At 49.3% G+C, this 24,319-nt stretch overlaps 11 protein-coding genes; 7 read left to right on the top strand and 4 right to left on the bottom strand.

The window, feature by feature from the left end:
• Positions 1-1,531: 1,531 nt before the first annotated feature.
• Positions 1,532-2,410, bottom strand: GSTUM_00005640001 (uncharacterized protein; the record flags this gene model as incomplete). The annotated part of the gene is made up of 2 exons (XM_002837744.1): positions 1,532-2,265; positions 2,323-2,410. The coding sequence occupies 2 exons, from the start codon at positions 2,408-2,410 to the stop codon at positions 1,532-1,534; spliced, it is 822 nt and encodes a 273-aa protein (XP_002837790.1).
• A 680-nt stretch (positions 2,411-3,090) lies between these two features.
• GSTUM_00005641001 (uncharacterized protein) lies at positions 3,091-4,069 on the top strand. XM_002837745.2 has 4 exons: positions 3,091-3,420; positions 3,507-3,628; positions 3,701-3,875; positions 3,943-4,069. Exons 1-4 carry the CDS (start codon positions 3,202-3,204, stop codon positions 4,003-4,005), a joined length of 579 nt encoding a protein of 192 aa, XP_002837791.1. The 5' UTR covers positions 3,091-3,201; the 3' UTR covers positions 4,006-4,069.
• Positions 4,070-4,080: 11 nt separating this feature from the next.
• Positions 4,081-5,022, bottom strand: GSTUM_00005642001 (uncharacterized protein). XM_002837746.2 has 1 exon: positions 4,081-5,022. The coding sequence occupies exon 1, from the start codon at positions 4,917-4,919 to the stop codon at positions 4,221-4,223; it is 699 nt and encodes a 232-aa protein (XP_002837792.1). The 5' UTR covers positions 4,920-5,022; the 3' UTR covers positions 4,081-4,220.
• Positions 5,023-5,964: 942 nt separating this feature from the next.
• GSTUM_00005643001 (uncharacterized protein) lies at positions 5,965-9,153 on the bottom strand (the record flags this gene model as incomplete). Its single annotated transcript, XM_002837747.1, has 1 exon — positions 5,965-9,153. The coding sequence occupies one exon, from the start codon at positions 9,151-9,153 to the stop codon at positions 5,965-5,967; it is 3,189 nt and encodes a 1,062-aa protein (XP_002837793.1).
• A 2,199-nt stretch (positions 9,154-11,352) lies between these two features.
• On the top strand, positions 11,353-13,296 carry GSTUM_00005644001 (ADP/ATP carrier protein). XM_002837748.2 has 6 exons: positions 11,353-11,554; positions 11,769-11,790; positions 11,893-11,969; positions 12,047-12,128; positions 12,179-12,708; positions 12,765-13,296. The coding sequence occupies exons 1-6, from the start codon at positions 11,540-11,542 to the stop codon at positions 12,960-12,962; spliced, it is 924 nt and encodes a 307-aa protein (XP_002837794.1). The 5' UTR covers positions 11,353-11,539; the 3' UTR covers positions 12,963-13,296.
• Positions 13,297-14,045: 749 nt separating this feature from the next.
• Positions 14,046-17,457, top strand: GSTUM_00005645001 (uncharacterized protein; the record flags this gene model as incomplete). XM_002837749.2 has 8 exons in its annotated part: positions 14,046-14,918; positions 14,999-15,184; positions 15,249-15,660; positions 15,734-15,838; positions 15,894-15,951; positions 16,001-16,162; positions 16,223-16,684; positions 16,746-17,457. 8 exons carry the CDS (start codon positions 14,046-14,048, stop codon positions 17,299-17,301), a joined length of 2,814 nt encoding a protein of 937 aa, XP_002837795.1. The 3' UTR covers positions 17,302-17,457.
• A 211-nt stretch (positions 17,458-17,668) lies between these two features.
• Positions 17,669-18,566, top strand: GSTUM_00005646001 (40S ribosomal protein S7). XM_002837750.2 has 3 exons: positions 17,669-17,866; positions 17,982-18,064; positions 18,123-18,566. The coding sequence occupies exons 1-3, from the start codon at positions 17,714-17,716 to the stop codon at positions 18,472-18,474; spliced, it is 588 nt and encodes a 195-aa protein (XP_002837796.1). The 5' UTR covers positions 17,669-17,713; the 3' UTR covers positions 18,475-18,566.
• A 1-nt stretch (position 18,567) lies between these two features.
• On the top strand, positions 18,568-18,776 carry GSTUM_00005647001 (uncharacterized protein; the record flags this gene model as incomplete). XM_002837751.2 has 1 exon in its annotated part: positions 18,568-18,776. The coding sequence occupies one exon, from the start codon at positions 18,568-18,570 to the stop codon at positions 18,691-18,693; it is 126 nt and encodes a 41-aa protein (XP_002837797.1). The 3' UTR covers positions 18,694-18,776.
• A 409-nt stretch (positions 18,777-19,185) lies between these two features.
• On the top strand, positions 19,186-20,784 carry GSTUM_00005648001 (uncharacterized protein). XM_002837752.2 has 3 exons: positions 19,186-19,988; positions 20,053-20,179; positions 20,413-20,784. Exons 1-3 carry the CDS (start codon positions 19,312-19,314, stop codon positions 20,560-20,562), a joined length of 954 nt encoding a protein of 317 aa, XP_002837798.1. The 5' UTR covers positions 19,186-19,311; the 3' UTR covers positions 20,563-20,784.
• Positions 20,785-21,277: 493 nt separating this feature from the next.
• GSTUM_00005649001 (uncharacterized protein) lies at positions 21,278-22,944 on the bottom strand (the record flags this gene model as incomplete). XM_002837753.2 has 8 exons in its annotated part: positions 21,278-22,000; positions 22,054-22,205; positions 22,258-22,334; positions 22,411-22,449; positions 22,512-22,544; positions 22,616-22,656; positions 22,693-22,831; positions 22,882-22,944. 8 exons carry the CDS (start codon positions 22,942-22,944, stop codon positions 21,372-21,374), a joined length of 1,173 nt encoding a protein of 390 aa, XP_002837799.1. The 3' UTR covers positions 21,278-21,371.
• Positions 22,945-22,954: 10 nt separating this feature from the next.
• GSTUM_00005650001 (uncharacterized protein) lies at positions 22,955-24,223 on the top strand (the record flags this gene model as incomplete). XM_002837754.2 has 4 exons in its annotated part: positions 22,955-23,160; positions 23,216-23,587; positions 23,649-24,099; positions 24,152-24,223. The coding sequence occupies exons 1-4, from the start codon at positions 23,090-23,092 to the stop codon at positions 24,221-24,223; spliced, it is 966 nt and encodes a 321-aa protein (XP_002837800.1). The 5' UTR covers positions 22,955-23,089.
• Between the last annotated feature and the right edge of the window lie 96 nt (positions 24,224-24,319).

The raw sequence follows: 24,319 nt of genomic DNA on the forward strand, positions 1-24,319 counted from the left end.
GTAGAAGGGTGCTCAGGGCACACAGTACGGAAGACAAGAGAACACTGAACGACAGGAGTATTGCATATCATCAGTTGATCGAATAATGGCAAGGAAGAAAAAATTGAGTGAGCTAATTGAACTCGAATAGCTGTAGGCCGTGAGAGACGTGGAAAATACATAGCAGAAAGCACCATCTTAACAGTGTGGTAGTCTACTCGTACCATGGGAAGTGGGAAGCATGATACCGGTATACATGATAAGGTGGGTGCGGTTGGCACGGCACGGGAGACGAATGAGTTACTACTCGTAGGGTGTGTGGGGTGGATGGATGTGCCTTGGGGTGGTGGGATTATGATATCATAATAATAATAATATATTATTATTATGGTTACAGAACTGCAGTATCATATATATTTTGGGGGCGGTAAGGCGCATCGCTTTGTGGGGGTGAGGAGGGTGGTGGTTTGGTCTGTGGGGTCGTTTGCTGTTTTGTGATTTTTATGCGTTGTGGGTTCGTGTATGGTACTCGCGTACAGACTTGATGTGTCACGCCTACCACAGATGAAGTGCTGTGAAACCAAAGATTGAAATGATACAAGTACCGGTATGGATTGTCGAGTGATGAGGTGTGAACGCTGTTTTCCATAGTACTTACTGTACGAGTACATAGCTTCTGCACCTCCCCTGAGCGCAGAATTGAGGCCTCTAGCCTTGTTTACCGGGATTGGTGTCGAGACGCATCCCAGTTTTTCCCTTTTTTCCCTTCCTTCCTGCCGGAGTAAACTTGGCGATTTGCGCTTCCCCTTTTCCGGGTAAATATATACATGTACCGTACAGTTACCGTGCAAAAGCCCGTGACGGCGATGCTATATAACCCGCCAGCTAAGAGGCCGCGATAATCGCATTCACGGAGAGGGTCTAACTGGGTGTTGCTTGCGGGTATTTATTGATCGGGTCCCGCGAACCGGTGTTCTGCTTCGTTGCCTATCTGCAGATGCTCTGCTCTTGGAGCACGTCCCCGGGATGTTTGCATATGGGTGCAGGCGTGGATTTTGGTACAGCGGTTAGGTAGCCTAGTGCCTCCCCCCCATAGAATCAATGGGGAGTGGGAAATCTTGTCGGGATGGCATTCTTTATGATAGATGCCTCTTTTCCTTCTTCTCTAGCAGAACGGCCAATCGCGGGTGGCATGGAATCCGCGGATGTGGTTTCCTGTTTCGAGGTTCATTGGTGGGTTTCCTGGGAGACTCGCATTGGGTTGAAGAGTTGAGACTTTGTCGAGTGATTATATATGACTACCGCTGTTCCCCAGTCCTCACGCATCATATTCAGATAACGATAGTAAGCAGAAAAACCCTATCATAACAAAAAGGGTTTCCGAAGCCAATATAAAAGGCTCTTTCGGACCCCACCCCACCCCCCCAATACTCTCCCAAAACCCGACAAATCAGCCCGCAATCCCTTTTCTAGCATCTCGTTGAGGCCGGGTCGGCATAGCGAGGATACTAATTATATTGAACCCCCCAAAGAACGATTCCCATATTATTATCTAAGCACTGAGCGGACCTTCCCCACACTGCACAACCGGAAACTCCATATCGACCAAAACCCCCGCGTGTGTCACCATCATTGTCACCGCCATGACACTAGCATTAACAACCAATGTCTCATTCTCCGCTAGCACCTCTCCAGATTTCGAAACATCCACCTCTAAAGCCGGACATGCACCAGAACTCTTCGCCAGCGCCGCCATATCGCTAGCACCAAGCACAGGCACTGTCATCCTCTTCTCCTCGCCGCCACCCTCCTTCCATGTGACCCTCGTGACACCACGTCCTTCATGTATATGCCCAAAGACATGCAACCTCGGTCGTATCCTCTCGACCGCCCTCCTCAAATGCAGACAACCGACATTTTGGCGCCCGGGATATACCTCGTCGTGAAAGCCCTGTGGGGGGCCATGTGTGATTAGGATGTCCGTGTCCTCGGGGATGGGATCTCTATCTACGGCAGTTTTGTTCCGCCGTCTAGTGGGGTCCGGATTCCAGCGGTCAATGTCGTGCGGGTAATTGAAGGCCCAGAAACCGAATTCGGGGGTCCAGGGTGAACCGTAGACTTTGAAGGTTGCACCGGAGGAGAGGGTGAAGGTGCGGGATTCTTCCTCCAAGTAGTGGATGTTTGACGGCAGGGAGGTGAAGAGTTGGCTCGGGTCCTCGGGGTTTATGTGGTAGTGTCGACCATAGCGGTAGTACCAGTCTTTGTCCAGTGAGAGGTCGTGGTTTCCTTTGGGGAATTGTTAGTCCCAGCGGTACTCTAGTTGTATGGGCGGGCATTAATTACCAGCTATAATTATCTTGAGCTCTGCATCAACTTCCTTGATCCATCCCAAAGTCCTCTCGAACCCACGTGCCTCCCCGGTGTTGGTCATGTCCCCAGCGTGTATGAGCACGTCACATTTTGGCAAGGGGGTGCGGAACACCTTTGACGTTGGTAGTGGTATCGAACTGTGAGTGTCCGATACAAGGAACATCCGGACCTTGGCTGTTGCTATCGTGGCGGACATCAAGCTTGAGAGGGATCTTTTGCGAAGCCTTGTTAGAATACCTTTACTGAATCCGCCATTTACCCTTGATGATATCATTGCTATAATACTACAAGGGACAATAGACAGGGAGAGTGGGTTACCTGCAATGATGGACAAGTAGCCCCGAAATGTTTTCCCAAAAAATAAATAAAAATGGCCGGAAAACTTCCAGCTCAGAATTGGATACCGGTATGCAAAGTGAATGTCCAGCTGAGTCCCGCTCAGGCGGAGAAACCCAATACCCGTACTGTTATCATATATAATACTCGAGTATGAGACACATGAGGCTCAAAAGAGGCTCTGACTAGGGGCAGCTACTCACCGATGATCGCTTGCGAATGCAAAAATATCCCCCAACACTTCAACTCGACCCAGAAGATTAATCTGTATATATTTACTTCTGAACCCTGCTATCATCGATCACTTCCATAGATTTCTCTCTGGCGTAGGTTGTGGTATCATAAGAGCACCCATAAATTAGCTTATTCCTGTAACTTACGTTGCTGCACCCACTTACGGCACCCCACATTTTAGATCGCCAACAACAAATCCCAACATCCACCTACCTACCCACAGCCCACTGCTGCCGACAGAGAAAGCGAGAAAGAAAAAAACCCTTATCAAAAACTACTGCCATGGCCACGATAAACTACCGCCTAATCGACGTCGACGCACTTGACCCCGAATCAGCATTCCCGGCGGAGCTATTGACACCCCCGTGTGATCCGATCCCGACTTCCGAGATCCAATCGCTAGCAACGCACTGCCGGCAGCTCCTACAACGTGGAGATCAAGAGGCGGCATTGGTAGCGGCTTTGGAGAACGTTCCGTACGGGGGTGATGAGCAGGGGAAGGTATTTGGTGTTCTTGAGTTGAGGGGTGTGATAACGATGATGGGGATTGAGATAGGGAGCTAATGTGGTCGGGGGGTGGTGAATAGGAGCTTCACTTGGGAACCGTCCTAGAGATTTTGTCCTCGATTAAGGCGGTAGAGATGTCGCCATTGCTTGGGAGACTGTATGCTTCGCCCAGTGGGACGGAGTTGTTGGATGTCCTTACTAAGTAAGTGTCCCTACGTTCCGGTAGCAGGTGATAGACCGAGACAGGAGGGAGAACTAACGGGAGCTACGATAGATATCTCTACAAAGGAATGGCCCGCCATAACAATTCCGCTTCTAGCACTTCCACCCCCGGGGTCTCGTCTCATGCTACGGGTGTTTCATCGGTTAGTGGGGCCAGGGAGTACGGCGTTGCACCGGGCAGGGGTGATGGCGGTGGTATGAGTGTGCTGCTCAGTTGGCATGAGAAGGTATTATCAACGCCGTCACCAGTTCTCGGGGTGAGAGAAAAATGGCTGATTTCGTGAATCATGATAGGTTGTTGAGATTGCGGGAACGGGGGCAATCGTGAGAGTCATGACCGACCGAAGAACCGTTTAACAGAGCACACACAGTCATAGTACCATAATAACCAAAGAGAGAGAGAAACCCCTTTCACACCTGGTCTTCGTTGCTAAAAGAATAGATATCTATTTCGCATTGAGAAGTTTTTTCTTCTTTCCGCCCCGAAAAGGCGCTTTCGTGTAAAAAGATCCGTAGCTAAAACTTTCCACCCACCCATCTACCCACAATCCGGCGAAAGCCAGCAAGTGCATCTACTCCCCAATGGCCCCATATTTCCTCCTATATTCCAACATTCTCTCCCTACTGCCCTCATCCGTAACGCCCACAATCAACTCGTCCAAATTCAAAATAGCTAAAACCTCAACCCCCATCTCCTTCTTAATCTCCATAATGGCACTCCCCTTCCTGTCCTCCGCCCCCACGCCCCCAATTCTCTCCATCCTATCCAAGGCAACCACGATCCCAATCACCATACCCCCAGCCTCCTCAATCGCCGAGACCGCGCCCCGGATCGCCATCCCAGCAGTAATAACATCATCAACAACGAGCACCCTCTTCCCCCTCAGCCCCATACCAACCATCCGGCCCCCCTCTCCATGATCCTTAACCTCCTTCCTGTCAAACGCATACCCAGCACCAGCATACTTCTCCGGTGCCAACTCGTACAGCTTCGCTAGTGTAATGGTAGCCAGGGGAATACCCTTGTACGCCGGCCCAAAGACCACGTCAAAGGGCGGGAGACTGGCGCTCGTGTGTATCGTGTTCGCGTATGCCGCGCCCAGCGAGGTGAGGAGGCTGCCTGTGTTGAATAGGCCCGCATTGAAGAAGTAGGGCGACTCCCGCCCGGATTTTAGAGTGAAGGTGCCGAATGTTAGGATTTTGGACTGTAGTAGGGTTTGCAGAAAGGTTTGCTTGAAGAGGGGGAGAGTTTCTGGGGATTTGGATGACATTAGAGGGGGGGGTTTTTTTTGTTTCTTTTTTTTCTCACTTCTTGAGAAGGGGCTGTGGTGGTGGTGGCTGTTGTTGGGTTCTACTGGACTTCTGGTTGGCGATGTTGTATTTTGGGAGGGGTGCTGTACTAGTACAGCGGGGAGGCAAAAATAGGTTCACGTTCTTAGTAAGCCCAAACACCTAAAAAATGTGAACGTATTTCCCCCCCCCGCTGGTATGATACGATACGTGTCATATCACCCTGTGTTATACAAAGTTTTGTATGGCAATATTATGACATGACGCTAGGGTTGTCACGGGATTCAACCTGTCTAGGGAAGCCAGGTTGCGAAACACAATCACATTCCATCACTCGTTGGAGTCCATTGGCCTGGTGGATTGTCGTTGTCGCCCAGCACTGTACAAGATATGTCAAAGAGATGTCTATATGTTATGGGATGATATAAAACCATCTATTTAGGAATCCCAGCCCCTTGTACAGTACCCCACGCATTATTTAATGACGTCCATGCATTTACCACACACTCTGGAACCCCCCCGTCCAACCCGGCCAGCAATGTGAGCAAGTACCGTACAATACTAACAGCACAAACATGAAATTTTATTAGTGCCAACCAGCCGGCCATATACTGAGACTCCCAAAACCCAAACATATTGCATGCATAACAATCCGTGCGCACACGAGACCAAACAATCATGTATCTCACAATGAACAGAAAGAGTGGACAAAAGACTTTATATACGAATTGAAACAAGAGAAAAGTCTAGCCCTCCACCCATTGAATCGAACACTCAGTCAAGGTGTCAAGTCAAGTACACTGAAACATGCGAGAATTGAAACCTTGAAAGAAAAATCACAAACCAACCAAATTAGAAAACAACAGCCACACTTACGGTAAAACCCTGAAGCGAAGAGATAAGAAAGAAAAAAAAGGGGGGTGTATCTTCGTTTATAGAATAGAAAAGAAAAAAAAGAAGAAAAGACAAGAAAACCTAATAAATAGATAAAATGAAAAGGGAGATGCAAACTCTGTGTGCTTGTTCTCATGCCAGCTCGTCAGCACTCATCTCGACTTCGTGACGTGTGATCTCCGCAATAGACTTCTTGTGAAGCATCACGCGTTTCCTACTCACTACCCGACGTTCGGCAGAGCGCTCGATCTTGCGCTTTGAAGAGGCAGACAAAGACTGGTTGGAAGTTGAAGTAGATTGAGGGGCAGTGGAAGGGATATCAACTGCAGTTTTAAGAATTGGCGTGAACGAGGAGGGGCGACCACGGTGGCAAGAGAAGGTAGCATCGGACGCAGAAAGTTCATCCTCCAGTGAATTGTTGGATTCGCAGGTGGCAGAAGGGACAGTAGGGGTGACAGCGGGTTCATAGTCGGAATCGGAGTCGATGTCTGAGTCTGAGGCCATGTCCGTGCTATCGTCGTCGTCGTCATATGTGGGTTTAGTGCGGCGGGGAGGGAGAGACGGAAGATGTGAGGAGAGAGTTGCGGAAGAAGGTGAGTAGGCCGACGATTGGGCAGTTGAGGAGGTGGCGGGGGGAGTAGTGATGGGTTCTTGGCTACGTCGGGTTAACCTGCCAACTATGGGGGAGGAGCCTGGAATTGTAATTCTTCCATTTACCTCCTCTCCATCTTCATTTGCCTCGCCGTCGTCTTCATCGTCTTCGCCATCCTCGTCGACCTCACCCTCATCGGATCTCTCAACGGGGTCGCTAGTGAAAACCTTGCCGGAGTCAATAAACCTTGACAAGAGGTTCTCTCTGGCAACGGGCGAGCTAAGCTCAGCTGACCTGCCAACCACAGGCGTGGACGCGATAAATAACTGGCTTCTCATTGGAAACTTCCTTAGGCTGTCTCTGATAGCTTGTGTTTTATCGGCGGACCTCAGGGACGGGAGCTTTATCTTCGTGTCTTCGGAGTCTGAACCTTGGTACAGTGATCCCTGCTCCTCCTCCTCCTCCTCCTCCTCCTCCGATCCTCCATCTTCACTGTCCAAGGATGCGCCATCGGAGTCATCCTCACTATCGCTGATTTCAAGTTTGGCGCTATGGTCGGAAGAGAATTTCGGATACTTCTGCCTCCAATTCCCTCCCTCACGGTTATAGATCGCCACCTCAAAGCCAGCCCCTCTAGGAATTATTTTTTTTCGGCCAGGTGTTTGACCGGTAGACACCCACTCTCCTAACCCCTCCTCATAGCGCCACCCTTTTCGCGGCTTCTGCTTCGAGGAGACACCTTGAGCTCCGTGATCCTCTTTGAGAACGGTAGTTTTAAGTGGGATCTCGATTTTGAGCCGAAGAACCTTCTTCTCAATATTTGTTGCCCATTTCACCCACTCATGTTTAAACGAAGCAACAGACTCTTGGTATTGAGTAGCAATCCTCAGCACTAATTGCCCAATCAGGTATCTCCGCTTTTCCCATTTCTTATCTTCGGGGGTTAACAGCTTCCCCGGAGTGAAAATAATTACTTTCGGTGCGGAGGTCTTAGGGGTTTTCGGAACGTTCATTGATGCGTACTCTGAAGAGGAAGCCCTGCTGATAGAGGCAAGAAGACGTCCGGTAAGGGAGTTGATCCTGGCAAATTCCTTTGCATGTTCCTCCTTCGTCGTCGAAGGTGTGTCTGGGATATAACATTCGCGCACGTAATCCGCGACCAGCAAAAATCCATCATTTCCATGGAGCGCATCCGTCAACTGTTCCAGGCACAAGGCAATTTCATCTCTACACTCACGAAGCGACTCTTTAAAGCACCCGGTCTCAAGGCAATAATCAGTACAGCTAGCCTCTTCGCACGACCATCGCTGAACATGAGCCATCGCCATAATTTTGGATGTGACTAATCCCGGCCATTCCGTTCCCCATACATCCTGTGCCAACGCTTTCGATGCCTGGTCTTGGGAGAGATAACCTTTGACGAGACGGATCAATGCGCCTCGCGCATTAGATTCTGCCCATTGGAATGTTGCGCCAACGAGAGCCCGAATAACACCTGCAATCGTCTCCTCTCCCTTCTGGCGTCCAATTCTCGGCATGGGTCTTAAATTTATATGCTCGTGTGGGCTCTCTTCATCGGTTTTATAGCTGCCTTGGAGTCCGAAAGCTGACTCAAGCAACCCGATAACCATCTCGTCTGCTCTGGGGACAATTTCAATGTCCTTTGTTGCTATAATCAAAATGGCCTGAATCTCCTTGCTGGATATCCAGCTAGGATTCTTGTAGACGGGAGGAGTAAATGCTTTGAGGATTCTGTACACAGAACTAGGTGGCACAAAACCGCCAGGGCTTATCGAGAAGTAGGACCTCATAGTCTCAAAGGCCGGGTTGGTCTTTGCAGTGTAAAAGACAGGGTTGAAAAATAATAAAGTTTCAAGTAGAGCCTCAGCTTCACGTTCGGCACCATGTTTTCTGCACAAACCTATGCAGCTCCCTATCGCCCCTGCTCCACCGCCGTCTACCGGATCCATAGCCCGGACTGCTAGTGCATCCTTTAATAACTCAATTCCGTGCCATCGCGCGACCTCCCTAAGATACTCTCCACTCCTACCATATCCTTTGGCGTAGTCGTACCAGTCCATGCCGTCGTCTCCGACAGCAAGGATACAGTAGGCCACTTGTCGAGACGCCATAGAAGCTAAGGTCGGAATGGCTAGTTCTTTATGTGGGGGCGATGTTGCGAATAGAAACTTGTCTAATGCTGAATAGACGGCTTCTTGGTGTTGGTGTATGCGTGTATTGGCTTCATCCGTAAAAGCTATGGGTTTGACGATTCTTGCTGAAAGATTCTGAGAAGCTGGAACCATCCCTTTAGCAATAAAATCTGCACCAGCGCTCCAATGAAGAGGTAAAGGATCATCGGTGCGATCATGAAAACTAAAAGAAGCATAATCCATATTCTTAGTCCCTCTCGAGACTACCATTACTGATGCACTACTTGCGCTCGGCGCCCGCACAGCGTTTTTGCCAGGGATCGTTTTCGATGCTCCGTATGTTCGCATTGGCTTTCTAGACTTCTTCGAGCCGAATTTACACCCTCCATAATTATCACCGCTGTCGGGAGAAAGAGTCCGTCGTGGTCTCCGAGCCCTTGCCTCGCTCCGTTTAACCTCTTCCCTGAGCGCGTTGAGTTTAACTAACAGCGGTCGTATAATGCGCTTACACCGCGCGGGGTCCCATTGAGTATTCGGAGGAGGTGGTGCACCCGATAAAGACAGACGTTTCACCATTGCTGCGAAGTCGGAATCGTCAGTCTGATCAAGAGAAAATGAAACCTCTTGCTTGAGAATACAGAGGTAAAAAAAGAAAAAAAACAGGGGCAGTAGTGATACAGTTGGCAGAGTTGACGGATGGTGGAGGTGGCGGTGATGGGAGATGGAGGTGGGGAAAATTTAAACTTTGTCGAAGAGATTGCCGGCTAGGGCATTCGAGAGCTTCTTCACGGGACACCCGGTTGTGGAAGGGAAGTAGCGACTAGTGGGAGGACGCGTTCTTCTACAGGCACTTGTACCCATAACGAGACGTTACCCCTGCTTTGCGAGTCCTGGCGCCCTGAGTTACCCGATTATGTATACCCTAGATCTCCCTATATCTCACGCGACCCATTAGTGCAGTAACCTCTTCCATCTGGGTTTAAGTTATGGGACATGCTTCCCAGGTTCTTTCCCAAAAGACTTTCTCTGGCGTCCATTATGCAACTGCCCTTTACAATGTCAGTATCCTTTAGCCCTTGCCCGTGGCGCGCCCAAGGGCCATAGTGTTTCGGGGCAGAGACACCGGTATGATAGAAAACTTATTACCGATTCTAACAAAGTGCATCTTACCAGTATTCCTACAAGGCGCCATATTCCCTGGACGGGATGAAACCACAGTGCCGGCATACCGCACTTGAGTATTTGTGCTCGAGTAGCATGGAAGCCAAAGGTGAGTAAGGGCGGTGGTGTCGATGGAAACAAGGTGTTCGTGGGAGCAGGGGGCGTAGGCATACCACAGATACCGGTAGTCGAGATATACCTGGTGTTCTCACGTGCAGACGGAGCACTTATAGAGATCTGTGAGAGAGCGAGAGAGGACAGCGGGCTAACCGGTGAACCCGGCTGGTGAGTGGGAGAAGGAGAGCATGGAAAGCATTCCGAAGTGTCAAAATGCTAATACCGTGCTAGAGCATATAAAAACCTTATTTTACCTCCATGGTACCCAACCGGTCTTTGAAACCCGATGCCTCGGGTTTGCACGACATAGTTTACTTGAGTACCACCGGTACCTTATGATACAGTACTCGTACACCGGTGTCTCGGGAAAACTCCTACCTGCTCTAACTTATGCCTGATGCAGCTTACGAGAAAGCACACGATATCCGCCATCCCCCTCACCCATAAAGTTTACACCACACTCGAGCTCTCCTAAATGTGCGGTACGGAGTAGTCTATGCCCACACGTATCATACTACTAATGATTATCCCAATGGGTATTAACACACCAATTCTCTGGATTCAAAAGGGTGATTCAAAAGGGTGATCTTTTTCCCAGTGAGATTGATCTATCTTCAATATCATTCATTCTGCATTACTGTGTCTTACCGACATGCAGTCAGGGAGTGTCCACTTGTACTAGTACGGTACAATCGCTGCCAGAAGTTATTTCTATAGAACTCTAAACGATTGCATTTGAGTGCGAAGTACGAGGGTGTAAGGGTAAGTGATCGGAACGCCCGTGATCTGTTTTCCGATCACTTCTTTCCTCACATCATAGTGAAAACCTGATTGGCTGCTCCCAGATAACCCGTGGCAACAATTGGTCAAATTGTCGGTTTTCCGATCACTTTCTTGCACACCCTCGTACAACTTTGTTCAGGCTAGATTATCATGTCTATTTTCACCAAACCCCTCTGCCTCTAGCCCGGGGAAGAGTGAGTTTCCGATACCCACTTGAGCATCACACCCCTGTATACCGAGCCGGATCCTGTCCGTGTATGACTCGCAGAAAGGGCTGCTGTCTTGCACCAGGATCCAATATCTATCCCTTTTGTCCGTGAGAGGCGCCTGTAGGGGCTCGGGAAATGGTTTTTCGGCCAAGTCAAACAAGTCTACAGGACTTCCATACCGGGCCGGTGAAGAACGAACTCTTCCTTTCAAAGTGCGAGAAAAAATCCGTGACTTTTGTGACTTTTTTCCCTTTTTCTCCCGTTCGAACAGTTTTCCTTCCCTCGGATCGGTATGTTAACTTAGGGGATCAAATGCCGCCGTGAAAAAAAAAAAAAAAGGAAAAGGAAAAGGAAAAAAAATCCCCCACCATCATCGGGGCGGAACGGGAGAAACCCCTCGTCCTTAACCCCTATTGGGAGATCTCGAAGAGGGTTCCAGCTTTTCTGTGCGGCCGTCTGGCTGTATTTTTTTGTTCTTTTGCCCTCCCCTTTCCATTTTCCAACCCAGCCAAGACAATTTTTCTTGCCGACCTCGTTCAAAAACCCCATCTCTTTCCCCAATCCTCCCTCCCTTCTATTCTTCTCATCCCACTCTCATCAAGTCCGCCGAAGAGTCGTTGATCCACTCTTTACCTTTCCTACCTTTGGTTTTCTGTTTTTGAAAAACTTCTCCCCTCACAAAACTTGTTAAAATGCCAGAACAATCTGTAAGTTGAACAAATTTTCACCCCTATCCGTCCGTCTATTTCTCCGCAGCGGCAGTAGCACTATCAAATACAATTTTGATATTACTTGCTTTCCGATACCATGTTGAGATATTGGCATGAAGACTAGTGACTGCCATGGTCTTATCATTGTAGTCGCTGTTGACATGGATAGGTTATCCGCTTAGTGAAGAATTTTTACTGACTTTGCGCACAGACTTTCCTCGTTGACTTCTTGAGTATGTTACCTCTCCGCAATTGAACCAAGCTCGATACCTCATACTTTTGAGGGGAATGGTTTCATCATAAGAATCTGGATAATTGACATTTTCTTCCAATAGTGGGCGGCGTTTCTGCCGCCGTCTCGAAAACTGCTGCTGCACCCATTGAGCGTATCAAGCTCCTTATCCAGAACCAGGTTTGTTGTCTGAAATTAATTTCCTCCTATTACTCCAATATTGAAATGGTACACTAATACGCACTCCTCCGCTCCAGGATGAAATGATTAAGGCCGGACGTCTCGACCGCAAATATGGCGGTATCGGAGACTGCTTCAAGCGTACTATCGCTGACGAGGGTATTTGCTCCTGCGGCTCATAATTCACCCATCTACTAATGCTTCTCCAGGTACCGTTTCTCTATGGCGTGGTAACACTGCCAACGTTATCCGTTACTTCCCCACTCAGGCGTTGAACTTTGCTTTCCGTGATAAGTTCAAGAAGATGTTCGGTTACAAGAAGGAGCGTGATGGTTATGCCAAGTGGATGGCTGGTAACTTGGCTTCTGGTGGTGCTGCTGGTGCTACTTCCCTCCTGTTCGTTTACTCTCTTGACTACGCCCGTACTCGTCTCGCCAATGACGCCAAGTCTGCCAAGAAGGGTGGTGAGCGCCAGTTCAATGGTTTGATCGACGTCTACAAGAAGACTCTAGCCTCTGATGGTATCTCTGGTCTTTACCGTGGTTTCGGTCCTTCCGTCCTTGGTATTGTCGTCTACCGTGGTCTGTACTTCGGTATGTACGACTCCATCAAGCCTGTCGTCCTTACTGGCAAGCTTGAGGGCAACTTTTTAGCCTCTTTCGCCCTGGGGTGGATAGTCACCACTGGTGCTGGTATCGCCTCTTACCCTCTTGACACAGTTCGTCGTCGTATGATGATGGTAAGTAAATATCTCTTTATGCCGTGATTACTCTCAGTTTACTCACAAAATTACAGACTTCTGGTGAGGCCGTCAAGTACAAGTCCTCTCTCGATGCCTTCTCCCAGATCGTCAAAGCTGAGGGTGTTCGCTCCCTCTTCAAGGGCGCTGGTGCCAACATCCTCCGTGGCGTCGCCGGTGCTGGCGTGTTGTCCATCTATGATCAGGTCCAACTCCTCATGTTCGGAAAGGCCTACAAGGGTGGATCTGGTTAAGCAAAAAAAAAAATGTCTAAAAATAGAAATGGTATGGGTGGATGGTAACGCAAAACCTCTTTTCAGGGATGGGAAGGGGGCTTGCGATATGACAACTTTACCTGCTGTATACGATGCCAGGCAGGAGAAAAGAAATTCTACTCAGTAACAAAAGCTTTTAGTGTAATTAGGATATCTTCGTTTTACAATCTTTTGTTTTCCGTTGTCTCATCCTTCCTTATACATGAAGCAAATGGCGGGGACTAAAATGTGGGTTTTCTTTGTTTTTGAGGTGTCGGTTTCAGTTTTTCCATGGTTTAGGTTTTCATGATCAATAGAGAATGTCCTCCCATAGCATTTATTTGTTCATTGTGATATTTGCTTTCATATGATGCGCAAAATGACTACTGTAAAGTAATAACTTAGTATACAAGGTAAGGTGCCTTGGAACGCACAAACGGGGTCACACTTATTTGCATTTGTACCCTGGTATTGGTATTGGTATTGTATGGTATGGTATGATGCTCGGGGGCGTTTAAAACATTGGATGTGAGTTCCCCTATACCAGTAGATACTCGAGGGTACGGTATGTTAACTGTCCTGTGCATATCCGTGTTCTGTGTCGGCTCACTGTTCTTTACAGGAAAACCCAAATAATGTTATCAGAGTCAAGAGTCCTCATTATATTCTCAGATACCCCTGGCGGAACGAGGTCCAGGATCGGAATTTATGTTTCAGTAATTGAGGTTTTATCACACGGTAGGACCCTGGGACAGGGAGGGAGACCTTCAGGAGATTTAAACTACCAGTTATCATACTTATAACTTAACAAAGCAAAATGGGACCTAAAGGTTGTCCCGACCCTGAAGCTCCTGAGTATGGGAATGAAATAAGACAAGAAAGTGTGATATCATAACAAGTACAAGTACCGTGTTCCCAGCAGAGTTGCTGGTCTAGCGTGCCGCAACTGGGGCAAGCAACTCACGGGCGCACGCACGTGGCAGAAAATTTCCCCCAGCCAAGACGCGGCACTGCATGTCAATCACATCGTGAACCATACGTCCGAGCGCAAGCAAAAAAGAAGCTGGACGGAGAGAATCTTCCATGGAGAACAGACCTTCAACCCGCCTTGGGAATTCCCTTAACGGTAGACATCCGGGCCCGCGGGAACGGCAATTGCCAGACAATAACATCCCACCTCCGCCTCTCCTGCCACCACCACCGCCCCAGCACGAACGATCTCCAAGCACGTCATATCACGCAAAGCGTACCAGCCGTACCAGTGGTGGTACCCCCCCGCCAAAGAGGCCACGAACAGGCAATGAAGAACAGTGGAGTCGGTGGAGCAATGACGGCGGTGGGCGGGGAGAGCTTAAAGTTGCTCCGGATTGGAGCGGGAACGAAACCACCATGAACACCGACCATGGGGACGAGGACCAGTACCAACGGGAGCGATATTTTGGGTCTAACTCCACGCCCACGCCCTCAGCGTCGATGCCACCGCCGAGTACGTCCTTGACATACCGAGACACGGAAAACGAGTACTCGCTCGCGCATGCAAAATGGGGCCTGCGGAGAGAAGTGGTCATGGGCTTTTCCCACTGCGGTATTGGGCAGATGTACCCCTGGCAAGCGGAATGCCTAGCTATGAGTGGGTTGCTCGCTGGCGAGAGCAACCTCGTCTACACTGCTCCTACGTCCGCTGGCAAGTCCCTCGTGGCGGACATCCTTGCCATCAGGAAGGTCGTGAATGAGCGTAGGAAAGCCATCATTGTATTGCCGTTCATCGCTATCGTCCAGGAGAAGACAAGATTTCTCAAGAAGGTTTTGGAGAAAGTCCGGGTTGCGGTGCCGAAAAGAGGGAGGTGGGATAAAGCGAATTTATGGAAGCATCTTAATATCATCGGGTTTCATGGTGGGTCTAAGGCGAGAATGGGGTGGAAGGAGTTAGATGTTGCGGTTTGCACTATTGAGAAGGTTCGCCGAATGCCGTATCCGTAGGATAGATCCTGCAGATTACGATCCTTTAGCTGAGGTTTTCTTGTCTATGGTGATAGGCAAATGCACTTGTCAATGCTGCGATTGAAGACCGGACTGTAAACCAGTTGGGCATCGTCGTTTTCGATGAATTGCATATGCTGGGTGACGACCATCGGGGATATATCCTTGAGCTGCTCGCGACGAAATTACTTTGCTTAACAGAAGCGAACATTCAGATTGTGGGCATGTCGGCCACTCTTAGCGTACTTCCCCCTCTTTATCTCTCATCTTTGCCCTCGATAACTGGGCCTAACCTCAATCCAACAGAACGTAAGGGTCTTAGCAACCTGGCTAAAAGCGCAATTCTACGAATGTGCCTTCCGACCCATCCCTCTACAAGAACACCTGGTCTACGACAATAACATCTACAGCTATGACGAAAAGCTTGTCGCAAAAATTTCCCCCAGCGAGCCTAAGGAGTTAAAAGACCCTGTGACAAACGCAATCGTATCATTAACCCACGAGGCGGTGAAAGGGGGCCACGGAGTGCTTGTGTTCTGCGAGAGCAGGAGTCGGTGTGAAGATGTTGGGAGGTTGCTTGTCAAGTTTATGCCTGCAGTGAATGAAGAGATTCGGGAAGAGAGAATGGAAATCATTAGGGATCTTGCGACGACGAGTACCGGATTGGATCCCATCTTGGAGAAGACCGTGCCGGCAGGGGTGGCGTTTCATCACGCTGGTTTGTGGTTCTGCCCGAGAGAGATGGGGGGAGTTGTGGTAGCGGGGCGGTTGACTAATTGGAAGCCTATTAGGTTTGACGACGGAAGAGAGGGATCTAATCGCTGAGGCGTATGATCGAGGGGCTATTAAGGTTATTTGCTGTACGGCTACTATGGCGGCTGGGGTTAATTTGCCCGGTAAGTGATTTCCGGGTATCAGGAAATGCCGGAGTGCTAATGGTGGTTTTGATAGCCAGAAGAGTTATTATATCGCCGAGGATGGGAAGGGACTTTCTTTCACCGACAATGTTGTATGTCTTCCACTCTCCTAATTGGGGTCCAACTCTAATGGCTTCCAAGGAAACAAATGAGAGGCAGAGCTGGAAGGAAGGGGAGAGATACCCATGGCGAAAATTACCTCTGTTGCAGGAAGGAGGACTTAGGACCGGTCAAGGAGCTAATTAATGCGCCGATGCCATCAATTCAGAGCTGTCTTGGGGGAGAGACTGGCAGTTTGAAGAGGTATGATAGCGTATTATGCTCAAACTTGCCTCAGGTTATCACTAACCCTCACCCCTGCAGAGCTCTGCTTGAAGGCATAGCTACAAAGCTAGCAACATCCGACGACTCCCTAAGTGAATACATGCGCGCAACGCTAATCTACCACACGACACCGGAGCCACTAAAATACCTAAAGCCAAAGATTCTAGATGCAATAGAGCATCTCAAGCAAATGGGGTTAATAAGCGAAGACAGAATTCAAGGGTACTTCCACGCAACAGGGGTAGGGAATGCAACTGTTGCGTCTGGACTCAGCCCTGAAGAAGGAGTATTCCTGCACGACGAGCTATCTCGGGCGTTAATGAACTTTAATCTCGAAAGCGACATGCACATTGTCTACCAGTTTACTCCGATCCATTCCTCCACGACCGCAAGTGTAAACATAGATTGGAAGCTCATGCGCGAGGAAGTAGAAAAGCTTGATGAAAGCGGTATTCGAGCGGCGACTTTCGTAGGTGTTAGTCCAGCTTTTGTCAATAAAATGTAATGCTCACCTCTCCCCCACTCACTCACCCTCACCTCACGCTTCTAATTGTACATATAGGGCCCAAGGCGGCACCCTCCGTGAGGATTCCCCACAAAACATCTCCAAGGCCCGCGTATATCGCCGCTTCTACGTCTCCCTCATGCTACGCGAACTCCTTAACGAAAAACCCGTACACATAGTAGCCGCAAACTATAACATTGCCCGCGGTTTTATCCAGCAGCTCTCGACAACCTGCAAAGGCTTCGCCACAATAAGCGGCACCTTTTGCAGGGTCATGGGATGGACAGGCTTAGCCGTCTTACTAGAACACTACAGCTGGAGACTCGACATGGGTGTCAAGGCCGACTTGATGAGCCTTGCTAGGATACCGTTCGTTAAGAGCGTCACCGCAAGGATTTTTCACGAGAATGGGCTTAAGAGTGTAGAGGCAGTGTCGGCATCAAACGTAGAGGCCTTAGTGAAATTGTTAGAGTTAGCGCAGCCGAAGAAGTTGCGGTTGAGAGAGGCGGAAATGGGCAAGATGAGGGGTAGGTTGGAGCAGAGGGCGGCGGTTATACTTGAGGCGGCGGTGACAATTTATGAGCAGGATTGTAAGGATGCCGCAGAGGAGTGAGAAGGGTGAGAGGCGTTGGGGGGGCTTTTCTCGGCGTTCTGTTTTAACTTATAGAGGTTGGGGCTTTTGTCAAGGTCACAGTTTGGTTATTAGTATCATAGCATTGCTGGTGGTGGCCATGCGAGGGGCTTCATATAATAAGGCTATATCCTGTAACGCAATACTCCATTGGTATGTATGATAGTAATGTGGACAAGCGGTTTTATGTCTGAAGTGCGACTCATTGGCAAGATTGTCGAGTGCTCCATCATGACCCCACACTAGCCTACTCAGAAATCTTGGCAGGGCACAAACCCCCAGCTAACAGTCCTACACCCAATTCCCCCCAACAACGCACAAGCAAACTTGACCCAAACTTCCTCTCTCTCAGCAACTATTGAGACGAGGACCGAATTACTGCACAACCACCAACATGTCCATCAACAAGATCGCCCACAACTGCCCCTCTCATGCTAATCCCAGCGAGCTGGAGTCCAGTATCGCTCAGGCCCTTTATGACCTCGAGCACTCTGTCACCGATCTTAGGAGCGCCTTGAGGCCTCTCCAATTCAGCTCCGCCAAAGAGGTAATTACGTAGTCTTTTTTTTATGAATGATATCCCAGTCTCCCCTTCAAACCCCGGGGGGGGGAAGGAAGGTACGGGAATGCTAACGGTGGGATTTTTTTTTCACGGAGGGCAGATCGAGGTCGGATCTGGAAAGAAGGCTATTGTTGTTTTCGTTCCGGTCCCGTTGTTGGACGGTTTCCATAAAGTTCAGCAGAGGTATCTACTCAGCAATTCTATTCAGATTGGGGCAGTTAACTAACGATGATGGGTGTAGATTAACTCGTGAGCTCGAGAAGAAATTCTCTGACCGCCATGTCCTCTTTATTGCTCAACGCCGCATTCTCCCCCTCCCGTCTCGCAGATCTCGCGTTACCCAGAAGCGCCCGCGCTCCAGGACTCTTACTGCTGTCCACGACGCCATCCTTCATGACCTCGTCTTCCCCACCGAGATTGTCGGCAAGCGCATCCGCACTAAGGAGGACGGTCACAAGATCATCAAGGTCTTCCTCGACGCTAAGGAACGTGCGGGTGTCGACTATAAGGTTGATACCTTCGGAGAGGTTTACAAGAAGCTGACTGGCAAGAACGTTGTTTTTGAGTTCCCGGTCGTTGGTGAAAGCTACTAAAGTTCGATAAATTAAACGGGAACGGGTTTTTTTCTTGATGTATATTTTTTTGCCGGCATGGGTGGCGGAAATATAAAAGTTGGGCTCTGGAATATGGGCGTTGGGCATCTTTTTCTTTATTGGCTGATTGGTTACTTGATCAGATTGGTCTTTAATCTTTTGTTTAAGCCCATAGTGGTGTGGGCTGGGACTTCCGGGACGCCATTATATGAAAACTGAGCTAAGGTTCAAGTAATCTCTTGTAGAGCATAGTACAGATCTTAAACAATGGTTTAATGACGTTAGGAGAGGGTGACCATATTCATATTCCAGGTGATTAGTTACTGGGCTCCTGGCCTTGTAGTAGGGATAAGGCCAATAGCTGCTATTGCAAAATATTGTAAGGGACAGCATTACTATGCCACTCGCAAGCTTGGGAAATATTGATGGTATGTAGAGGGTGTGTATAGTGCTTATACAGGTAATCTAAGGGGGGTTGGAAGCACCAGTAAAGCATTGGTTGCAGTACCGTACGAGTACAGTAAGTCCCTTAATTAGTAGCACTGTCTCTCTTTCTGTTCCCCTTGAAATTCTTTATCCTTAGACTACCGGTACCATTCCCACTACTTTTGCCCACCTCTCTGCTGCTCTGCTCTATGGCCGGGTAACCCCTTAAAATGGGGGTAAGGTGGTCGCGTCTAGGCTACGCTCAGGAGTTTTGATCCGGTCCCCCTCTCCCTCCACTCCATATGTCTGGCACATCATCAACCCCCCCACCACCTCCAAATCTCCAAAACTACCATCTTCCTCCTCCCCCAAATTCCCAAAATTTTATTTCTACCATAATACTTTGCGATCATGAGGTTCTGGATAGCCTCCCCCATCTCCGCCCTGCCCTTCTTCGTCTTCTCCCTCCTGCAACTGACAATAGCAAGCACCTCCAACACCCCCCAACAAGAACCGTGCACTGTAATATCCGCCCAAAGTGGCAACTTCTTCGACCTCCGCCCATTAACTCGCACCTCCGCCAGCACCTCTTCTTCCTCGAGCAGCAGTAACACAGTCCACGACTGGACAGCCCGCGGGCACGACTACCCCGCAAACTTCACACTGAATATCTGCGCCCCCGTGCTCTCGGACGTTGCTGACGTAGTGTCAGTCTCTACTTCGCAGAAGTCCAATATCTCGGCATTCTACATCACCCAGGAAGGAAAGCAGTACTCTATTGGCAGTGTTTCCACAAACCCGTATTTTCGGGGGAGGAAGCTAGTTCTAGTGTACGCCGGTGGCTCACCATGCCCTGCGCCGGACGGGGAGGAGAGGGAGAAGAGCAAGAGCAGCAAGAAAAAGAAGGGAAGTGGATACAGGAAGAGCACGATAATGTCCCACCTCTGCGACCGCGACGCCGTCAGACCGGTCATCAGCTTCGTTGGGGAGGTGAACGAGTGCGGGTACTTTTTCGAAGTACGATCCTCGGCTGCGTGTCCGACTGCTGGAACGCAGGCTCTGGGTCCTGTTAGTGTTTTTGGTATAATGTATTCCCCCCTCTCCCTAAACCTTCCCTTCGGCTCGTTAGCTGCGCTAACAGATACACAATAGCGGGCTAGTAGCAGCACTGGTATACCTCGTCGGCGGTTGCGTGTACCAAAGAACAGTAATGCACGCCAGGGGCTGGCGCCAAATGCCGAACTATGCAGTTTGGGCGGGCCTAGTCGGCGGCGTTTGGGTGGGTTTCCTTTCTAAACTCTTTTGTTCTCGCCATCCTTCTTCCTCTTCAGCACCCTCACAGCTACCAAAGCCACCACACCTTTCCACCCGGCAGTGGACTTGAGTAGTAGCAAAAATGGGGCACACACACATACACACATACACACCCTGCAGGCAGGGGCGTTTTGAACTTCGTCTGGAAGATGTCGTAGCTAATATCAATCTTAACAATTGTTTTGAAAAAAAATGTAGGCTCTCATTAGATCTATCTGGGACCGCTGTGCCAGTAAATTACATCTTCCACGAAGCTCGTACGATCTCATTGGCGCTCGGAGGAGTAGCCTTGAGAGTGAGAATAGGCTGATTGATGCTCTGGATGAGGATTGGGGGGAGGATGCTTGATTTACTTTACCTTGTTGTAATTGGAGCGGCGTTATGAATTGTTATCGGTATCGGTATTCTAAAATGGGTCGGTAGGGGATTGGGAGAAGAGGTGGCATGGATGTGTTAGTTTCTAGCGCTTTGTTTCTTATTTCCATTTAGGGCCTATTCGGCCTGTGCCGATTAGAATATACTGTGATATATTTGAAAACAGCATTTTCCTAATACTCAAAACAAAAGTTAATCTCATGGTGAAGCAGCAGATCCTCCTTCGCTCACCTCTGTGCAAAAGAAAAGCAGCATAAGGCTTACATGTTAAGGAGTAAGGAACCGGAGGTGTTGCGAGATATTGCGGGACACTGGATGAAATATTTCGCAGCATCACAATTTTCCTCCTCAATATTTTAGACTAGGCCTCCCCTAACTTCTTCTTTTGTATATAGAGTAAGTGGAGGAGGACCTGCTATCTGATCATATTAATTTTTTTCTTTGGAGGTAGATTGCTTTTGTTATCAGGAAATATGCTATTTTCAAAAATATCGCAATACATTTTTTATTAGTACGTGCTGAACTGTTCCTTATATTTTTCTCCAACTAGAGTGTATAGTACTCGTACCAGTGCTGTGAACCGCGTGGTGCACCTCCCTCTTCGTAAAGAGGGGTTTATTTCTTTTTTAAGCGGTGTGATGCGCAGTATATGGCATAATATTATGATAATTAAAACCATCGATTGCCTCATTTCATTTTTTCCCCACCCCCGCCCATCCGTTTAACGGATCCACACCATCGGGGGAAAACGCCGAAATACCAGTACAGTACAACCCTTGCATCTACTCTTCAACACTACTAACCTTATCCCACTCCTCCTTCAAAGTTTCCTTCCAAAGACTGACCTTATTATCCCCGCCGCTAACGGCAAGCACATTCCCGGAAAGGCTCCAGCTAACCCTCCAAAGCACCGTGTCCATCTGCAGCACCTTTTTAGTCCACGCCTCGCCGTCCTGTTGAGTCCAGATGATGACGGACTTATCCTGCGACGCACTGGCGATGTACGACTTTGGCAAGATTGAGGGTGCCCATGCCACGTCACGGACCCAATCCTGGTGCCCCTCAAGAACGGACTCCTCAACGTAGGTGCCGACCTCGGGACTATAGGACCAGATCTTGACCAGGTTGTCTGAACCACCGGTTGCGAATCTGCGTTGCGTGAGGTGCTGCTGCTGTTGAGCGGCGGGGGTGGCAGTGGAGGTCGAGGCGGAGGAAGATGTGGTTTGGACGAGGCTGGCGGGTTGGGTTGCTGGCGCCCAGGATACAGCATTGCAGCCGATTACGTGGGCAGCGAAGAGCTTGGTGTCCCAGGTTCCATTGTCCTTGAACTCTAGCACAGAGACTTTGGCGTCAGAGGAGGCGCAGGCGAGGACTGCGCCAGCTTCGTGCGGGGCCCATTGGACGGAGTTCACTTTTGCATTATTAGTACTTTCTCGCTCACCGTGATATGAGGTGGGGGGTTACCGGAGGCATGATGATTCGCGTGCTCGAATAGCTTCGACCACGATCCTGAGCGCTCTTGCCAGATTATGACTTTCCCGTCGTAGGAGGCACTAGCGAGGATCGTGCCGAACTTGGGGTGGGCCCAGGAGATTTGCCAGACTGGTCCGTCGTGGCTTTCATTACGAGTTAGTTAGGCAGAAAGTAAGGAAAGAGGAGTGAAGCTACCCGCGGAGGGTCTCAAGGAGACGATGGTTATCACGGTCTACTTCAAAGATTTTGATGGTTTTGTCGGAGGAGCAGGTCTATTCCACCCATTAGCTTACTGGACAAACAAGGGATGAGGTATATGATGTGATAGAGGGAGGGGGGGATAATTACAGCAAGACGTTTACCATAGTAGTCCAGAGCGCAGTCATGCTGTGTCTCATCAGTCCAGTTCTACCAGAACTCCGAGTACTGAATTTGTTGTGTATACATACGATCATGTCATCGTGAAGATTAGATAATTGAGTCTATATCATCGTATCCCATCATTAGCTCATCTCGTCTCCAAGACCAGATGATCAAATAACAAAAGACCCACCATTGTGAGATAGATGTATTGATTATTGTCTGATTGATAATCTCAAATTCGCTATGCAATAAGGAAAGTGCGGTAACTTAAAGGGAAAAAGGAAAAAAGAGAAAAAGACAAAAGCTTCCCACAAGGCTTTGTGTTCGCAGTTGTGTGTGGCTGTCTGAGTTCAGGCGACGTTGAACCAAGAAAGCTGGTTGTCACTCCAGGATTAGGGTAAGCAAGCTCGGGAATTACCCGGCTTTTAGAGATGGGCTGGTGCCTGCCAAGACGACAAGGAGGTGAATCGCTTGCAGGGAGTTTCTTTTCATATTATCATAGGTGGGATGCCCTTCCATCGGGGAAAAAGAACACAAGACCATAAGACTATGATTTAACTACCACTACGGCCACAACACAACAACCTCTATCCCCCAGACAGGCACATTGCAATCTGCATTTCTAGCAGGCTCACTCAAGGATAATCCGGATACAGAAGAGAGTATGGCCACCAATTCAATAAAACTCCTAACAGGCAATTCCCACCCAGAATTAGCCAAGAAGGTCGCCGAACGGTATATACACTTCCCCCCCGCGCCCTCTCCTCCAGTCAGCTAACCAAACATTCAGCCTGGGCATCGACCTCCTTGACATGTCCGTCTTCAAATACTCCAACCAGGAGACCAGCGTAATAATGCGCGAGTCGGTGCGGGATGAAGACGTCTTCATCCTACAGTCGACAAAGCCGGGTGAGGAGCTGAACGACGGCCTAATGGAGCTGCTGATAATAATAAAGGCCTGCAAGACGGCCTCCGCGCGGCGAATTACGGCTGTGATGCCAAACTACCCATACGCAAGGCAGGACAAAAAGGACAAGAGCCGTGCACCCATAAGCGCGAAGTTGCTAGCGAACATGCTGCAGAAGGCTGGGTGCAATCACATTATAACGATGGACCTGCACGCCAGCCAGATCCAGGGCTTTTTTGATGTGCCGGTTGATAAGTACGTCGTCCATCCAACCCCCAACCCCGGCTCCGCTCTGCGGAAATTGACTGAGGGCTAGTTTGTACGCGGAGCCGTCTACGCTCCGCTACATCCGCGAAAATTTCGACTACAAGAACGCGGTAATTGTGTCCCCAGACGCTGGCGGTGCCAAGCGCGCGACCGCACTGGCCGACCGTCTAGACTTGAACTTCGCCCTCATACATAAAGAGCGTTCACGCCCCAACGAAGTGTCGAGGATGACGCTGGTCGGGGATGTCGCCGGGAAGATCGCCATCCTCGTCGACGATATGGCCGATACTTGCGGCACACTGGTTAAGGCTGCCGACGTGCTCATGGCTTCCGGAGCCCGGGAGGTTGTGGCTATCGTTACGCATGGCATACTCAGTGGGAGTGCATGCGAGAAAATCAATAGCAGCAAGTTAAGCAAGGTCGTGGTCACGAATACGGTCCCCCACGAGGAGAAGAAGAAAGGGTGTGCAAAATTGGAGACTATTGACATTGCGCCTACGGTATTTATCCTCCACATATATGTTTGAAGAATTGGGCTAATGATGAGCTTAGCTAGCGGAAGCTTGCAGAAGGACGCACAATGGCGAGAGTGTATCGTTCTTGTTCTCTCATGCTCCGGTTTAATTCCCCGGAAAGGAAAGAGAAAAAAATACAGGTTACCGCTATCTTAGTTTTTGTTTCGAGGTAGTTCGTTATCGCTTGTTTGTCTGCTTGCATGTT

The sequence above is a fragment of the Tuber melanosporum genome (genome assembly GCF_000151645.1).
Source record: "Tuber melanosporum whole genome shotgun sequence assembly, scaffold_2, strain Mel28".
Lineage (NCBI taxonomy): Eukaryota > Fungi > Ascomycota > Pezizomycetes > Pezizales > Tuberaceae > Tuber > Tuber melanosporum.